This window comes from Mus musculus, chromosome 2 (genome assembly GCF_000001635.26).
Source record: "Mus musculus strain C57BL/6J chromosome 2, GRCm38.p6 C57BL/6J".
Taxonomy (NCBI): domain Eukaryota; kingdom Metazoa; phylum Chordata; class Mammalia; order Rodentia; family Muridae; genus Mus; species Mus musculus.
The window spans coordinates 119,014,420-119,031,807 of NC_000068.7; the positions used below are offsets into that span (position 1 = coordinate 119,014,420).

The 17,388-nt window shown below is 44.9% G+C and overlaps 1 protein-coding gene across 2 annotated transcripts; it reads right to left on the reverse strand.

The window, feature by feature from the left end:
• Nucleotides 1-3,359: 3,359 nt before the first annotated feature.
• On the reverse strand, nucleotides 3,360-14,987 carry Ccdc32 (coiled-coil domain containing 32). 2 transcript variants are annotated; one of them, NM_199310.2, is made up of 4 exons: nucleotides 14,898-14,974; nucleotides 12,719-12,968; nucleotides 7,650-7,806; nucleotides 3,360-4,745 (listed from the first exon to the last, which is right to left on the reverse strand). In NM_199310.2, exons 2-4 carry the CDS (start codon nucleotides 12,960-12,962, stop codon nucleotides 4,607-4,609), a joined length of 540 nt encoding a protein of 179 aa, NP_955014.2. In that variant the 5' UTR covers nucleotides 12,963-12,968; nucleotides 14,898-14,974; the 3' UTR covers nucleotides 3,360-4,606. The 2 variants fall into 2 exon arrangements, with proteins under 2 accessions (NP_955014.2, XP_011237876.1); XM_011239574.1 differs by having other exon boundaries at nucleotides 3,742-4,745; nucleotides 14,889-14,987.
• Nucleotides 14,988-17,388: the final 2,401 nt, after the last annotated feature.

A 17,388-nucleotide genomic window follows, 5' to 3' on the forward strand; every position in this document is an offset into this window, starting at 1 on the left:
TAACTTAAAATAAATCAAGTTAGAAAAAACAAACAAAACAAAACCACAAGCCCTGTCCTTATAGAGATATATTTATCACGTCTGAACGGGGATAATTTGTACATCTTCCATCAATGTAACCAGGTCATGTCCAGGGTATCATAGCCAACTTTCTAGATGCAAACCTGATGTTGTCACTGCCCTTCTTTAACCGGCCATTAGCTCCTCTTCCCTGAAGCCCTCCACACGGCCTTGCTGTATTAGCATCTCTTGTTTTGGCGCCTTCTTTGCTCTCTATGCTCCACTGAACAACGTTCTCAGGATCCTTCAAACACCCTTTCGCCTAAGCTCTTTGTACACACTTAGGCTCCCCTATACTCTCTCTCTTTTAAAAAATATTTATTTATTTTTTTTTATTTAATATATATGAGTGCACTGTAGCTGTATAGATAGATGGTTGTGAGCCTTCATGTGGTTGTTGGGAATTGAATTTAGGACCTCTACTTGCTCAGGTTGGCCCCGCTCGCTCAAGTCAAACCACACTCAGTCCGGTCCAAAGGTTCATTTATTATTATGTCTAAGTACACTGCAGCTGTCTTCAGAGGCACCAGAAGAGGGCGTCAAATCTCATTACCAGTGGTTGTGAGCCACTATGTGGTTGCTGAAATTTGAACTCAAGACCTTCGGAAGAGCAGTCAGTGTTCTTACCCGCTGAGCCGTCTCGCCAGCCCCCACCCCACCCCCATACTCTTAACACTCTATTTCTTCCTGCTCCGACTGGTTCTTCTGCAGTGGCTTCCTTAAGTGGCCTTTCTCCAACACCTGCCACCAGCTGGCCTAGGGCTCTCATCTCTCCTCTGCAGGTGCTCAGAAGTGCCCTGTACTTACATTTCCTTCTGTTGGGGTTCTACTTTATTTACCACCACACCCAGTGCCTGGAGCAGGACAGAGGCTCAGCACACGATGGTTGGCTGAATGGATCTCTGCCTTAAATAGTCTACTGCTAGGCTCGAGTAAACAGTGCTCCCACAAACTATGACTACAATGACAGCGTCCTGTCTCGACTCCTGTAACTGAAATAGAGCCGATGCTGCGTGAGGTCGTCTGAAGAAAATGTGAGCAGTTTTATGTGGCTTGGGGAGGCAGGATGGAAGATGTGGCTCAGGGCATCTTTCCTCTTCCAGCAATCATCTGGTTAGGCAGGCCTGCCTGAAAGGGACACACCTTGGCAACAGTTGGTGGGATACTTGTTTATGCTGTGTGAACGTCCGGAGCCTATTTCTGGAGCAGGTACTGGATGCAAGCCTGTGCCATTCCAGCACTGACCTTGCCAAGCCCTGGGTGATGAGTACATACGCCAGAAAAAAAAAAAAAAACAGTGCCAGTCACTTACTTCCCTGGCTCCCACCCAACCTTCCCTGCATCTACCAGGTCATTAATGCCTTATCCCTGGCTGGTAATTACCTCCCGTGACTGAGGCTGAGCGCTATCACTGCGGTTGCTCTACCGTGTCCTTCAGTAAGGACACGGAAGGAAGCTGGGTGACGAGGCTCTCCCCAACACTCGCACTTCACCGATTTAAGGAAGTTCTCCCTAGAGCTTCGGGGTGAAAGGAACCAGATGAGTGTTTTAGGCCAATCTTATCTTTCCTATGGTTAGTCTAATTACTGAAAGGGAACTGGAACACAAAGAGGTCATTTGACTTATTTATGACCACACAGTAAGCCACAGGACAAAGATAGCACCCCAGATGCCTGGTTTCAAATTTAGTGCCCCTTCAGGAGCTTAAGACAATTCTATATGAGTACAGAGTTGGCTTCAGGAGCTGATGTCAGATTCGGTGTAGGTTAATGGGGTTTCACTTATTAAAATAATAAATAAATAAAATTAATAAAATACTTAGGTAAGTGACCATAGCTAAAACTTGCTGATTTTTTTTTTTTTTTTTGGTTTTTCGAGACAGGGTTTTTTCCTGTGTAGCTCTGGCTGTCTTGGAGCTCACTTTGTAGACCAGGCTGGCCTTGAACTCAGAAATCCACCTGCCTCTGCCTCCCAAGTGCTGGGATTAAAGGCATGCGCCACCACGTCCAGCACAGCTTTGCTGAATTCTTAATCAAGATGGCTGGAGCTCTGAGCCCTTCCTCTCACACCTCCAGCAGGTTTTCTCAGAATCAGTCTTCTGCCTTCTCAGACCACAACGTCTGTGTTCTGCTTGTTGTTGTTGTTGTTTTCAACATGTATTTTTTTTATCTGTCTGTAGGGGGGGATGGTGCCCCCAGAAGCTGTAAGTGGGTGTTGGATCCCCTAGGGTTGGAGTTACAAGCAATGGTACGCTGTCTGGTGTGGGCACTGAGAACTGAGCGCAGGTCCTCTGCAAGAGCAGCCAGTGCTCATAACTGTTGAGCCATCTCTCCAGCCCCCAAATGTCTATTTCTGAGGTAGAAAATAGGAGGTAGAGAAAAGAAAAAGCTAAGATTTTTGCCTTAATTATAGAACCACTACTTTTGGCTATAAAAGACTGTCTTACGGTCCCTAGGACCAGCTGCTCTTTGGTAGAGTTCCTCTGAACCTTACTTGTTTTCTTCCTTCTCGTTCCGGAGGAGGAATGGTTTTCTTTTATGATATGGGATGAAGAAAAATCTTAGCTTTTTTCTTTTACTCCTCCCCATGTAGCCGAAGCCATTAGTTGGCCCCAGAGGAATAGAGAGGTCTGTCATCTGGCTTCCAGAGAGAGGGGGGGGGCAGCTAGAGAGCCTGGGGCAGCACTGGATTCTATCAGTGTTCAGGCTTCCCAAGGTGCCACCAAGGGCCACCTTTTATATCAAATATATCCAACTCACCAATAGTAGCAGGAATAGAGCTGACACTGGTAGTTAACGACAAAAGAGCTGAGAAAAGTATATCTGGAAATGATCAAGCATTTCTGCCATTAAGCAAGTATACGGTATGACCTACCTGGCTCCTATCCTCCTCAATATGGCAAATACTTTGATTTGGAAATGAGCAAGTGTTCTCTAAAAAGTTTTAGGCATGGTTCCTATCATATCTTATCGTCACTGTCACCGAGGAGCCACAGCCCCAGAATCTTAGCACAGAATGTTTCAGTGTAAACTGTCAGAAACGTGTTAAAAACTAGAGACCTGGGACTGGAGAGATGGGTCAGCAGTTAAGAGCATTTATTGCTCTTGCAGAAAACCTGGGTCCACCCAGCATCCACATGGCACCTTACAACTGCTGGTAACGTCAGTTGCAAAGGATCCAATATCCTCTTCTGGTGACCGTGGGCTCTTGCTCATACATGGTATACATAAACCCACACAAGCAAAGGACATACACATAAATAAAACAAATAAGAAAATCAGAAAATCTTTTCTTTTTTTACATTTATTTTTATTTATTTTATGTATATGAATATTCTATCTGCATTTACACCTGCCTGCCAGAAGAGGGCATCAGACCCCCATTACAAATGGTTGTAAGCGACCATGTGGTTGCTGTGAATTGAACTCAGGACCTCTGGAAGAGCAGCCAGTGCTGCTGAGCCATCTCTCCAGACCCCAATCTCTTCCTTTTTTGAGACTGAGTCTCTCTGTGTAGCCCTGGCTATCCGGGAACTTGTTATGGTCACCAGGCTGGCAAAGGTTGCTGGCTCCCCTGCCTTGGCGTATCTTTGTCTTTATTTCCTGTGTCCTCGGCGTTCATGTGAGAGGAAATGGGTCAACGGCAACCCCCGCCCCCCCCACACACACACTACACAGTTGCTCCAATGAGAAAGTTTTATATAGACAACTCAAACTTTACATGAACAACACAATAAACAAGGAGTAAATGCAAGCTCAGTCTCAGTCGGGGAACTTACCATGAGAAGCAAGTTTGGAATTAATCAAGAGTTGTGTCAAACACTAAACCATATTTACAAGTCTAATTTGGAACGTGTAAAGTTCCTACAAGCAGAAGCTGGGGGAGCAGCCACAAAATAGAAAATATATCTACACAGATATAAACACCCACGTTTTCACACTTTTTTTTCTTTTTCTTCTTCTTCCACTTTTTGACAAAAGGAACAAATCAAAAGGAAAAGCCCGGTTCCTGGGAGTCCGTCCATTTACGATGAGTGTGTGAGCGAATCCGGCCAGGACTTGGACTCAAGGAGACTGACTTCACTCTCCTTGGCTACCCTTGTTCCTGACTACTTAACTATGGAATGCTTGAGACACATACATGAAGATCCAGAAGAGGGAGAGAAAACATGGCTCACTTGACTGATCCATTCTATCCGAGGGCTCCAGTGTCCCCGAGCTCTGCTCGAGTGTGCTCAGTGTTTCACACTCCGCTCTTCACTGGGTCCTTACAGACCCCTAACCCGTAGCCGCAGTGCTCAGTCAAGCTGTGAGACATGCAGGACAGCAGTGTTTTGATCCAGCACACACTGGGTCTGTCACTTCATCCAGGACAGTCACACATGCCAGCCCTAAGCAAGTCCCCGGGGGCCAGCAGCTGTTTGCTTTGTGGAGTGGAAGTCTGGGCTTTTTCCCCTCCCTGGATTTCTCCTTGCTGCCGTGCTGTCAAGCTCTCCGCTGTTCCCCCTGGGCCCCAGACAGCTGCTTGGCGTATGTGTGTGTGTAATTTATTGTTCTGCTGCCGCTGGCTTGTCCCCGGCCTCGGGCTTCTCAGCCTGCGACTCCGGAGGGATGAGGAACTGGACCTCCTCTGTGCTGATGGCGACTTTATCTGGCTGGAGCCACCTTTTGAAATGTTCCAAGGTGCTACAAAAGAGCAGAAGAAGGAATGGCTGGGTCAGATCTCTCTGATTAACTGCTTAGCGATTGGCTCAGTTATTCAAGTCCTGCCCCCCTGCCCACCACTGATCTCTTCCCACCTCTGCTTTTCTCTGCTGACACGGGGAGAGCCTTGCTACTGATACTCTGACAGCTGCATATCCTGGCAGCCCAACAGCATCATTTACCCCCTAGTGGGCACTTTGGCTCTAAGCAGCGCCAGGGCCCCTTCAAAGCAGGGCCTCTGAAGGCTTGATGGAGTAGCTGAAGAGCTCGTGCCTCGGTCTTAGTTTTTGTTCCCTCAGATCTGAAGAGGAAAGAGATTGTCAAGGGGATGAAACACTCAAATAAATATCAAATTATGGGTGAGACAGAAAAACCTGAGGTCTTTTCTACCTAAGACAGTATGGGGCTCAATTACACAAACAGAGCTTATCTGTAAGAACTGTAATTTGGGGTATGGGGGGGGGAGGGGAGGGGGGTGGCTCGGAGATTAAGATCCCTAGACAGAAACCCAGTGTTCCCACCAAGGAATGGGCGTTATGCCAGAGGGCTCTTTCATTTGCCTGTGTAGAGAGGGGAACTGATTGGTTGTCAGATTCATGTTTCTCTCCTACCTCCCTTAAGAACCCAGGATCCTGCTAGGTGGTGGTGGCGCACGCCTTTAATCCCAGCACTTGGGAGGCAGAAGCAGGTGGATTTCTGAGTTCAAGGCCAGCCTGATCTACAGAGTGAGTTCCAGGACAGCCAGGGTTACACAGAGAAACCCTGTCTCGAAAAAACAGAAAAAAACCAAAGAACCCAGGATCCTATCCCTTCCAGTTATTTACACATTCAAAGTAAACTATAAATGGCTATAAGTCATGTAAACCTCCTGCTATGCTCGTCACTAACTCATAGGTATTGGTGGCTCAAACCCAGAATCCTCAGCATTCAGGAGGCTGAGGCAGGAGGACCGTCACAAGTTCAAGGCTAGCCTAGAATACAGGATGAGACCACACTGCTTAACCAGTCAATGAAACAAACAACTGAACAAACAAACAAACAAAAAAAAACATAGGGCTGTGCTTTCAACAGGAGCATCTCTCACCAGAGGAATCTCCTACCTGGCCTGTTAAAAATGCAAACTTTGAGTTTGAAAACAAATGCATAGCTACTGTTTCCCAGAGCTTGTTCTGCATACCGACAGCTGTGTTCCCACAAATGTAGGTAAGAGGAACAGAACCTAGTGTCAGAGGTCGGGAGAATCGCAGTAGGTTGGTGTATGTCCACAACTCAAAGAAAATCAGATGAAAGAGACATTACTCCTTATCTACTGCCCTTTTCATGGAACTGTTCAAATTATTTAGAAAATGGAAAATCAGAACAAACACGGGGAAAGGCACATTGGTTTCTGTATGATCACATAAACACAGTGATCTTGACTCTGCAAGAGAAAGTTCCATGTCTTAGAACTGAAGTAGAGGGAGATTTTCAGGAAGACATCTTTATGCCAAGCTATGAACAGGTCAGAAATCTATGAAAAATATATTCCGGGGGTGGTTTGGCAGAGGGTACGCCAACTCAAGGCATGAGGACGCAAATGAAAGTGCTTTGTAAGTTAAGTGTGACTGTGAAGTTTTATTTAGATATTCGTCCTGACTCAGGCAAAAGCATATTCACATGACACAAAGGGACTCTCACAATCAATATTAGCTATGTGTTGTGAGTGAGAGTCATAACCCCCTAAGGCCTTTAGTTGTTATTCCTTCCACCAGTTTTTAAAATTGTTTTTATTTCTTTAAATTTAATTTTAAAAACATGTGATGCACATGTGTGGTATATGCAAGTGCAGGTACGAAGACCCTTGGGCGTGCACTCAGAGGTGAAAAGGAGACAACCAGGGTCTTAATCCATCATTCCCACCTCCTCCCCGTGAGACAGCGGCAGCGTGTCCCACGGAGCCTGGAGCAGGCTGGTGATTTTACAGAGGGTTACAGTTAAGACACTGCCTTGGGTCTCACAAAAGACTTCTGTCATTAAAACAGTGTTGAGACCGAAGGACCATGGGGACTTTGCAAGCTGGACTAAATGTATTTTGCATTATGATACAGTCACCAGCCTATGAAGACCAGGGAGTGAAAATGTGGCAGTTTGAATGAAATGTCTCCCATATGCTTGGGCATTTGAACACTTGGTTTCCAGCTGGTGATGCTGTTTGGGAAGGATTAGGAGGTGTGGTCTTGCTGGCAAAAAGTACACTCCTGAGGGACAGCTTTGAAGTTCCAAAGCCTCCCGAAACTCCAAGTTTACTCTCTCTGTATCCTGTTTGTGGTTCAAGATGTAAACCCTCAGCTTTCGGCTTTTGGCTCCAGTCACCATGCATCCCTAATGTGCATCCCTGCCGTGAGATTAATGGACTCTTATCCCTCTGAGACCATAAGCCCCAAATAAATCCCTCCTTCTATAAGTTGCCTTGGTCATGATGTCTTATTACAGCAATAGAAAAGTAACTATGACACTCTCCTCCAGTCACTAAACACAGTTAGCACATAATAGATGCTTAACAAATATATCTGTTTGATCCACACACGTTTATTGGGTGGCTAGAATATGTAGAAGTTCTATGGCACTGAAGATTAGAGGATAAGAAGACATAGCGCTAGCTGGCGCTTCAGTACCATCTTTCTCCAGTGCAGGGTACACTTGAAGACAGCGGCTCATCCTCAACTCTCTTCATTCTAAAAAATCTACTCCTGGTCCATACAAGGATCTATTGGACAACCTTCCAAGGGCTGATTTCAGCTCAGAGAGATATCAGCATCAACTGGTACCAGTACTCCGACACCACTCTACTTGAGTTCTTTAGTGAGTGAGAAGTAGTCTTAGTGAAGCCAGCCGTCAGTCAATTACCTCTCATCGGAATCGAGTCCATCCACAAAAAACTCTGATGCTAACTTCTCCTGGAGGAATCGATCCCAGCACTCCTTCTTAGCTTGGGCCAGAGTTCGAAGCATGTCCTTGGAAGTTACTTCCTCATTTAAACCTTTGATTCTTCTTAGTTTCTTCTCTGAGGAGAAAAGAAATGGAGCGTGATGTAGACTACGAAATGGCATTTTAATTAAGTCTAAGGTGCAAAATGCGAAGTGAGCAGTTCTCTCCAGCCGGGTGTGATGGAGAAGCCTGTAATTCTAACACTTGGGAGGCAGAGGCAGGTGGGAAGGTCAGGAGTTCAAGGTTAGTCTAGGCTACAGGTTACCTTGTCTCAAATATCCAACCAAACAGATCCCCCCACCCCCCAAAAAATCCTTTTAACTGATGAATACACTCGCAGTCCCTGCAAAAGGACTCATTTGAGAGTTGAAAGTTGACTGAATATGCTTCTTTTCCACATCTTGCACTATATCGAGTAAATGTTTAACCCTGAAAAAAGGAAGAGCCATTGGCTCTCAGAAATAACTCAATAGCATGTTTGTTTGTTTTTTTTAAATCACAGAATTCCAGCAGGTATCTCTCTAACAAATGCCTGTTTTCCATGTGTGTTCCAGCTTCTGTTTTCAACTCCTTGAAAATAATGTCTCTGAGGAGCAAATGGCTGCTGCTTCTGCTTCCTCTTCCTCTTCCTCTTCCTCTTCCTCTTCCTCTTCCTCTTCCTCTTCCTCTTCTTCTTCTTCTTCTTCTTCTTCTTCTTCTTCTTCTTCTTCTAAGGACATGAAGTGTTTTCTAACCCTCATGAGACAGAATTTGAGGAAATGACGAGAGCCGCAATGGTTCATTAGACTCTGGAACCAACTCAATGGGAACACAACAATAAGAGACCTCTAGGATCTCTATGTGGGATTACGCTCTTGATTAAAGAAAAATATCACCCAACATTTCAAAAAGTTGCTCAATTTGTGGCCTGGATATTGGAGCCTAATAAAAGCAAACATATTGTAATCCTTTGAGAGCGACTCAAAGGGCTTCTTGGTGCTAGACCTTTAATTACTCTTCTTTGCGTTTTAATTGTTAAGGAGACCCCTTTCAAAAGCACACCAGAAATGACATCACCATTATTTTCTGCCTTAATTTAGTCACTACTTCAACCATATGATTCAGTCACATTGTAGTCTAGGACAAGCCACAAACGCCACAGTGATTCCTTAAGACAGGTGACGTCATGTGCGTCTTACTTTGAGTAAGTAAGCTCTATCCAGTTCTCTGATGAAATCGCCTTTCTCAGACCAAATCCTGAATGATAAGCAAAATGTGAGTCTGCACATGAGTCATAGAACAAGGTTCTCCAAGAAAGCCAGCTGCCATCTTCAAATCAGCTGCCTGCTTACAGGAGAGCATTCCCAGCAACCCGTTCACTGCTGACAATGCCCTCAGGGCGGTGGCTCTGAACCTGCTTAGTGCTGCTACCCTTTAAAACAGCTCCTCATGTTGTGGTGACCCCCAAACAAAAAACTGTTTCAAGGCTACCTCATATCTGTAATTTTGCTACAGTTATGAATTGTAATGTAGATATCTGATATGTGATCTGTATGAGAGGGTCATTTAATTCTCTATGGGGTCGTGATCCACAGGTTTAGAACTGCTGCCTTAGAGGAAGGAGGCTGTAGGACACTCATCTGAGATTCTGGCTCACCCCCCCACCTCACCCCCACCCGACCCCACCCCACCTGTACTTCAGCCATTCTGCTCTACTTGCATGTGGGTAGCCTTAAGAGGTGTCACATTGTATGAGCTGGGAAGGTTGACTGAAAGGAGGGATTCTATCTATGCAGCTACTAGGAAGCCATCTTCCAGAGTAGTTGATGTCTTTCAGGGTTACCTGCTTTGGGACCAGCCATTCTCCTACAAGTAACCTCTCATCCATGCTCTGTAAGTAAGTCCAAAAAAACCCTCATTGGTTTCCCAGGGTGAGCTATGGTGTTATAGTACTTAATTTAGTCATTAAGACCCCATAAGGATGGGGTAAATATCGTCTCCCAGAAAAGGATGTTCAAAACAACAAGCAGATGATAGCTGTTTGAGGGATGGCCGTTAATCTTAGAACTATGAGAAAGGTTGTAATCCGCAGTCTTGTTTCCATTTCTAAGCAAGTGACATCAGCTAACAGCTGCTGACCAAAACCATGAACGCCTTGTATTTCTGTAAGTCACCAGCAAGAGGCCACCCAGCTAAAACACCTGCAGTTGATAAACGGTAATATTTTTTTTTCCTTAAGGATATAAAAAGGATAATGCATTTACCTAGCTGGATTTATAATTGTTGCTCTTATTGGTGGATTCTTTTTGGCACAGGCTTATTTGGCAATAAAAAACAATCTTCAGATAGTCTGGTCTTAGTTGTCATGGAGATAGGTACTCTTTGGGACTAGAATGGGCTTCTGAGGGTGCTAAGTTCCCCAGCAGATGTAGTTTTAACAGGCAGGCAGAGCCAGGTACTACTGCACACCCAGACCTGCTTGCCATCATCACCCAATTCTTTCCCGGGCTGCAAAAAGCCTCTTGGCTTCCTCAAGAAGGAAATCTTTTTTTTCCCCTTAAGATTTATTTATTTTATGAATGAGTGCTCTACCTGCATGTACACCTGCGTGCCAGAAGAGGGCATCAGACCCCATTATAGATGCTCTGAGCCACCATGTGGTTGCTGGGGATTGAAACTTGGAACCTCTGGAAGAACAGTCGGTGCTCTTAACCACTGAGCCATCTCTCCAGCCCCAAGATGGAACTCTTAATTTCCAGTTAGTTTCTTACCTGACTCTAGAAAGGCCAGTGGAGTTTTATCTTTCCGACCAATACTCAATCCACACCATCACCCCGAGAGTGTTCCTTACAGGGCCCGGTCACATGTTATCAACCAGCCAAGGGGCCTGGTTCTTCCCAGACTGTTGCCTTTATCATAGTGGAGCAGATGCTCTAAGACAAACGGAAGGAACTCTCAGGCTCTCAGCCATGACCTCGAGCTCTGCTATTCCTGCTGGCTTCCTTATCAGTTTCACTCGGACCCCACATCTTGTCTTCCATCCTTCCCACTGCATTTTTTTAAAAGAATTATTCATTTATTTTATGTATATGAGTGCACTGTCTCTGTCTTCAGACACACCGAAGAGGGCATCAGATCTCTTTACAGATGGTTGTGAGCCACCACATGGTTGCTGGGAATTGAACTCAGGACCTCTGGAAGAACAGTCAGTGCTCTTAACCGCTGAGCCATCTCTCCAGCCCTGAAAGTCCCTTTGTCCTCCCATTTCTCAGCACTCGTCTAAGCCCTCTTCTGGCTCTTCCTGTGTCCGTCCACAGAGGCTGCCTGCCTTCTGTGTAGTTCAGTAGCAGACTGCCTGCCTAGCAGGGGCTCATATTTGACTCCTGACACTGTAAAGGTAACAAAAGTATTTAAACATGCCCTAGGATTGGGGCTTCTTCAAATAATAATTTCTAGATTTAGTTTTACAACACATGGATCTCACCATAATGAAAACCACTTGAGGAGATGTATTTCTCCTGAATTAAACAGTACACGATGTACAGGTGAACTGAAACATTACAAACCACTGATCGAAGCAATAAATACCCAGTTCCTTTAAGTTACTAGCAAGAGCTCACCCACAAAGAACAAAACAAAACCCTGTAGGTGACACATGGTAATAGCGAAGGGATTCTCAGTTTTTCTTGAAGGAAGTAAAAAGAATGATGCCTAGGTAACATTTAAGTTTTGTCTTTTAGAAAATAAGGGGATGATTGTTTGACACTGCAAGAAGAGTAGTGTACTCACATACATAAAATAAAACAGTATGCTGATAGAAATATGTTAAAAACAGTATGTTAATACATAGAATTTTTGTGGATCAGAAATTCAAGGTCATCCTCAACTACACAGTAAGTTCAAGGCCAGCCTGAGCTACCAGAGACCTCCTCTAAGAGCAGAAGCATTGGGTGGGGATTAGACTGGAGATATGGCTCAGAGGTAGAACTTTGGTTTGTCTAGTATGTATGAAACCCTGGGTTTGAAAGCAGAATGAATGAATACATACATAGATACCACAGTCAGAGTCAGCCTATGGTAGTTTGAATGAAAATGGCCCCATAGGCTCATATGTTTGAGTACCCAGTCGCCTTGTTGGAGGAGGTATGTCAGTGGTAGTGGGCTTTGAGGTTTCAGAAGATTTATGCCATTCCCAGTATTCTCTCTCTTTCTCCCTCCCTCTGTCTCTGTCTATCTGTCTACCTTGTAAGATGTAAGGTCTCAAATATTCCTGCCACCATGACTTTATTCTGCCAGCATGGACTCTGACCCTCTGAAATGGATGGCCCTAAATTAAACATTGTTCTTCTCCATGTTGCCTCCATTGTGATATCTTGTCACAGACATAGAAAAAGTGACCGAGACGATGCCCTAGACTGACAGCTCCCTTTCCACTTGCAGGAGACTATCTTACTTTCTTGTGTGCAGGCTCTCTAGAGATTTATACTAAGGCCACAATGCAGGGCACTGAACATGTAATTGCTCTTTCAAAGCACTGGAATTCGGTTCCCAGCATTAATGTTGGGCATCTCAAAATTGCCTGTCACTCAAGATCCAAGGGAGTTGAGACTCTCCTCTGGCCTCCGGAGGCACCTACATGCACATGCATGTACACATATACAGACACATATGCACACTCTTTTAAAAATTGCTATCAGAGACAGAATGACTCTTCTGGCAACATGACTTCATTCCCACTAGTAGTCTATTTAATGGAATAGCTTTTTAAAGTGCAGCAACTGGAAATCTCCCATGTACCTAGTACAAAAAATTTTTGACTTACTTGAACTCAAATGGGCTACCATTTATAAACAAGAAGGTTTCTACAGCATGCTAAGAAATAAGACAGAATTTACATGAAATGGTCTAAAGCAGAAGTCAACAAAAACAGTAGAGGGAGGGAAGGAGGAAATGGGGGAGGGAAGAGAGGCAGACAGACAGAAAAAGAAAAACAGAGATTGACAACTCACCTAGAGATGCTAAATACACTTCTGAATCATGCAAGGGAGCCCACGGCTTTCCAGCTGGCTGGACAGCAGAGTCTGCTGCTGCTGTATGGCTTTCCCCTGCAGGATGGGAGTCCATGAAGGAGTCCGAGAAGGCATTGTCGGAAACATCTTCTTGGGCAGGACTTGGCAGACAAGAACAAATTTCAGCCCAGAGATCCCGGCCAGACTTTGTAGCCGAAGAGTCAAGGCTCTCAAACATTTTCATCTGGAGCTGGAAAATGAAACTCAAGTGAGTAAAGCCTAGTTCAACACAGAAGCGTGCTGGGTGCGGTACTGTGCTGGGTGCGGTGGTGAACACCTTTAAACCCGAATCTTGGGAGGCAAAAGCAGGCAGATCTCTGTGAGTTCCAGACCAGTCAGGAATATACAGTGAGACTTTGTCTCAAAATAAATACATAAAGAATAAATGAAAGAAAGAAAAAAGAATGCAGTATAGTAGATGGAGAGATGACTCAGAGGTTAACAGCATTTATTGCTCCTGGAGAGGATGAGAGTTTGGTTCTCAGCACCCACATAGCAGCTCACAACCATCTTAGACAAAAGTTCCAGGGCATTCAATGCCCTGTGGACACCAGGCAGGCATGTGGTGCATAAACATACATGCAGGAGAAACACACATAAAATAAAAATAAATAAGTCTTTATACATATAGTGGAGACAGCTGTGGTGGTATACACCTTCAATCCCAGCACCGAGGAGGCAAAGCAAAGCAAGAGGATATCTGTGAATTTGAGGCTAGCCTAGACTACGTAAGTGTCAGCTCAGGGCTACATAGTGAGACTCTATCTCAAAATACACACACACAAACACACACAAGAAACATGAATACATAAAGCAGTTTGAGATGTCCATAAAGGAGCCCAGGACTTTACCATGGGCTGGACAGTGGATTCTGCTGCCTCACAACAGCCTTCACCTACAGGATGAGGCTCCACAAATGAATCTGAGAAGCTACAGCCCCAGCCCTTGCATTTTACATATTCAATGAACACAAGACTCTCTATGTTCCCATGGTGCATCCGTGGCTAACTACTGTGCTGTCTGCAGACCTCCCTCATACAGCTGTTCTATCATGGTCAGTTAGGGTGTCTTCAGTGGGACACAGACTGACAGTCTTACATTGTCCCTCACATGTGAAAACAGCAAAAATGGGCTTGGTGAAAAGTCATCATAGCGCAAGGTTAAGTGTGTATTACAGTGGCAGCAGGGCTGTGTACTTCAAGTTCCTCCACACCCCTATTCATACTTTTTCCACTTTATTTTTTTATTATTACTATTTTAATTGCCCATATTTTTGCTGTAAAGTGCGATAATTGAATAAGTGTATGCAATGTGTATTCAACCAAATAATTAGCACTGAATGTAAATAATGAAAGAGAGGCATTCTCATCATTTTAGAGACACATTTAGGAATGGTGAAGCACATCTGTACTCCTGCACTAAGGAGTCTGAGGCAGAAAAGAGCATGAATTCCAGGAGCTGGTGAGGAAGAAGGAAGTGGAGCAGGAAAAGGGCGAGGAAGAAGCAGGAAGAGGAAATAACAAGATCAAATGAGCAGTTTGCTCAAAGCAGCATTGCTGGTATATGATGTTTTGCTTCCAAATCCTTATTTTCACCCAGCACCAACACTATGCCTGCTTGGGAAACACACTGAAAGTCGCCCACGCCGAGATGGGAGAAGGGCTATGCATAGAGTCTAGGGGCTTCCATAACCATCTAGGTTTATGGAATCGGTCGACGCCTTCTTTTAAGAGGGCTTTTAAAGATCAGGAAAGCTGACAAGGGCAAAGTCTGAATTCCAGCCAAGTCCAGCCAGCGCGAGGGCCCAAAGTAGATAGTAGTAGAAGGTCAGATATGTCACGAAGTCCTTAGAATCTCCGTGGAAGTACTCTACACACCCAAACCCCAAGTCTGCACTCACTCGGGGGTGGGGTGGGGTGAGGCATGTCCCTGACCCCGGGAACCTTCAGAACGGTAGAGGAAAACGTGTGTCCAGATCCCAGGCCTCAGTCACCCCGGCCTAAACAAATCACTGGTCTTGACGATCCGGCCCCTGATACCCTCAGTTGTGTTTCGGGGTCAGGCCATAGTAGGAGATGCTAAACACGGGACACCGCGGCCCCTCACCTACCGCAATTACCTGCCCAGCAGTTTCCAAACGCCCGGCTCAGGTTTGTCGCTGGCAGTCAGGAAGAATCGGGGAGGGGCGGAGTCTCTGAGTGACGGAGCTGAGAAGCCCTCCAATTGATGTCTGATTTTCTGTCGTTCTATGAGTTGATTGGTAAAATAGTTAATGACGCCCAGAGGCGGGCAATCGGTGGGCGGAACTAGTGGTTGCCAGGAAACGATGGAATCTCCTGTCCAGAGTTTAGTACCTTAACTCTCCAGGACCGGATTGATTCTTTGCAGGCTCCAGAGTTCCAGCTTTTCACCACCCATCCCAGACTCGGCTAGGGAAGCCAGTTTTCTAGACTTTTCTTGGTCCCCAGAGATCTTGATTTCTAAAGTCCTTCTGAAATAAGGTCCCTGCTTATCTTACAAAACTAGATGGTCCTCAAAGCCCCAAGGCTCTAGGCGCATCCCCTTCCAACGGCCCTTGCTTGGATTGTTTTCAGTGTGTATCCCAATATTAGGTGAAAATACAGATTTGGGGTCAGTAAATCGTGTATCAATTATCTCCCAAACAATCCTCTGAATATTTGTGTTACCTTTACCTCGTGACTATCTCAAGTTAGAGCATGTCAGTGACTTAGGATATCGGGGCCTCAATTCACTGACTCCTGAGACTTCATTTAGTTAAAAAAAAAATACTAAGCTCCTACTCTGCTATAGGTATTGTGAGTGTGAATTCAGAACACAGAAGACTTGTTATGGTGGGGCTGGAGAGATGGCTCAGTGGTTAAGAGCGCTGAATGCTCTTTCATTGGTCCTGAGTTCAATTCTCAGCAACCACATGGTGGCTCACAACCATCTGTAATGGGGTCCAATGTCCTCTTCTGGTGTCTGAAGACAGCTACAGTGTACTCATATACATAAAATAAATATATATTTTTAAAAAGACGTCTTATGGGCCCCAGCTTAGTGTAGGAGGAGGTCCACCAGACAGACAGACAAATGTACAAATGGCACCAAAGACGTATGGAAGATGATGGTAGTGTGGGAAGGGGGAGAGAGAGAGAGAGTTTATAACACCTTCAATAGCCAGATGTAGTAGTGCCTGTAACCCTAGCATTCTAAAGCTGAGGGCATGAGGCTGTGGAGTTCTAGGTCAATCTGAACTGCAAGTGAAAATCCTATCTAAAATTAAAACTATCTCTCTTACACAGCCTCCAATGATTGTCAACATGTTTCTTTGGTTATTCCTTGTTCCCAATGATTAAAAAAATGTTGGGGTAACTTTAAAAAAAATTATATGTATGTCTTCCATTTGGTGTCTGTAGAAGGTTGTGAGACTCCTGGTGTGGGTGCTGGGAACTGAATCTGGTCCTTTGGAAGAGCAGCAAGCACTCTTAACACCTGAGCCCCATTATTCCCACTTTCTAGAGCTGTTACTCCGTCACAAAGAAAGCTGTGATGGACAATATCAGCCAATCACCCATACCAGTAACTCGGCTGAGGAGATGTGTTCAAATTCCATCAGTGTGGCAAAGGTTGTAGCAAACCTACTGTCACAGGCAAGTGTCACCGCAGAATGCTCTGCTGCTCACAGCTGTAAGCATTCTTAGACTGTGAATTGAAAGGAGTGGAAAGCAGAGAGACTAGAGAACAAAAAACAGGCAAGGTTGCAGCAATGCTTACTCATAGGATAAAAGAAAGACGTTCAGTGTTACCTGGCTCACAGAGTGGAGTGTGGGAACAAGGGTCCCAATGTTTCAGTAAGGTGCACCAAGGCTTTCTGTGTTACATACACTCTTTATACTCGTTTTTTCGAGACAAGATTTCTCTGTGTAGTCCTGGCTGTCTCGGAACTCACTCTGAAGACTACGCTGGCCTCAAACTCAGAAATTCACCTGCCTCTGCCTCCCAATGACTGGGATTAAAGGTGTGTGCCACCACTGACCTGCTCACATCCTTGATTTGTAATTTAGTCTCTCAGATATCTGGATACCACAATAAGATGCCTTTAAACTGTAGCTGTGAATGACCCTGTTGCTAAAGAAGTATACTTTCTTAAATTTACAATCCTAAATTAACAACTTGGAACACTACCAATTAATTTAAGTCCTCCAAATCCGATCCAAGTGCTGGAGACTGGTGTCCATCCACGGTGATTCAGGCTTCCTACTCTTTCTGCTTTTATTCCATCTTGAGTGGGTGTGCCTTTCCCTCTCGGTTTCTGTACCACATATCAACCTCCCTCCCAGAAATGCTCAGGAGTGTGCTAGATAAATACACACTGATCTCCTGGCTATCTCTTGATCTCATACGATTTCCGTCAGAACGAACCATCAGAACCAGTTTGTGGTTTTCACTTCTTGAAGGTAATAATGCAGTGTCAGAAGTTCTCTACTCAAAAGAGGGAGACAGGATCCGGGGGTCTAGCTTAGTGGGAGAGCATTTGCCCAGTATGTGCAAGGCCCTGGGTTTAACCTCCAATACCACAAAAACTCAATGATATTTTAAAATTTTAA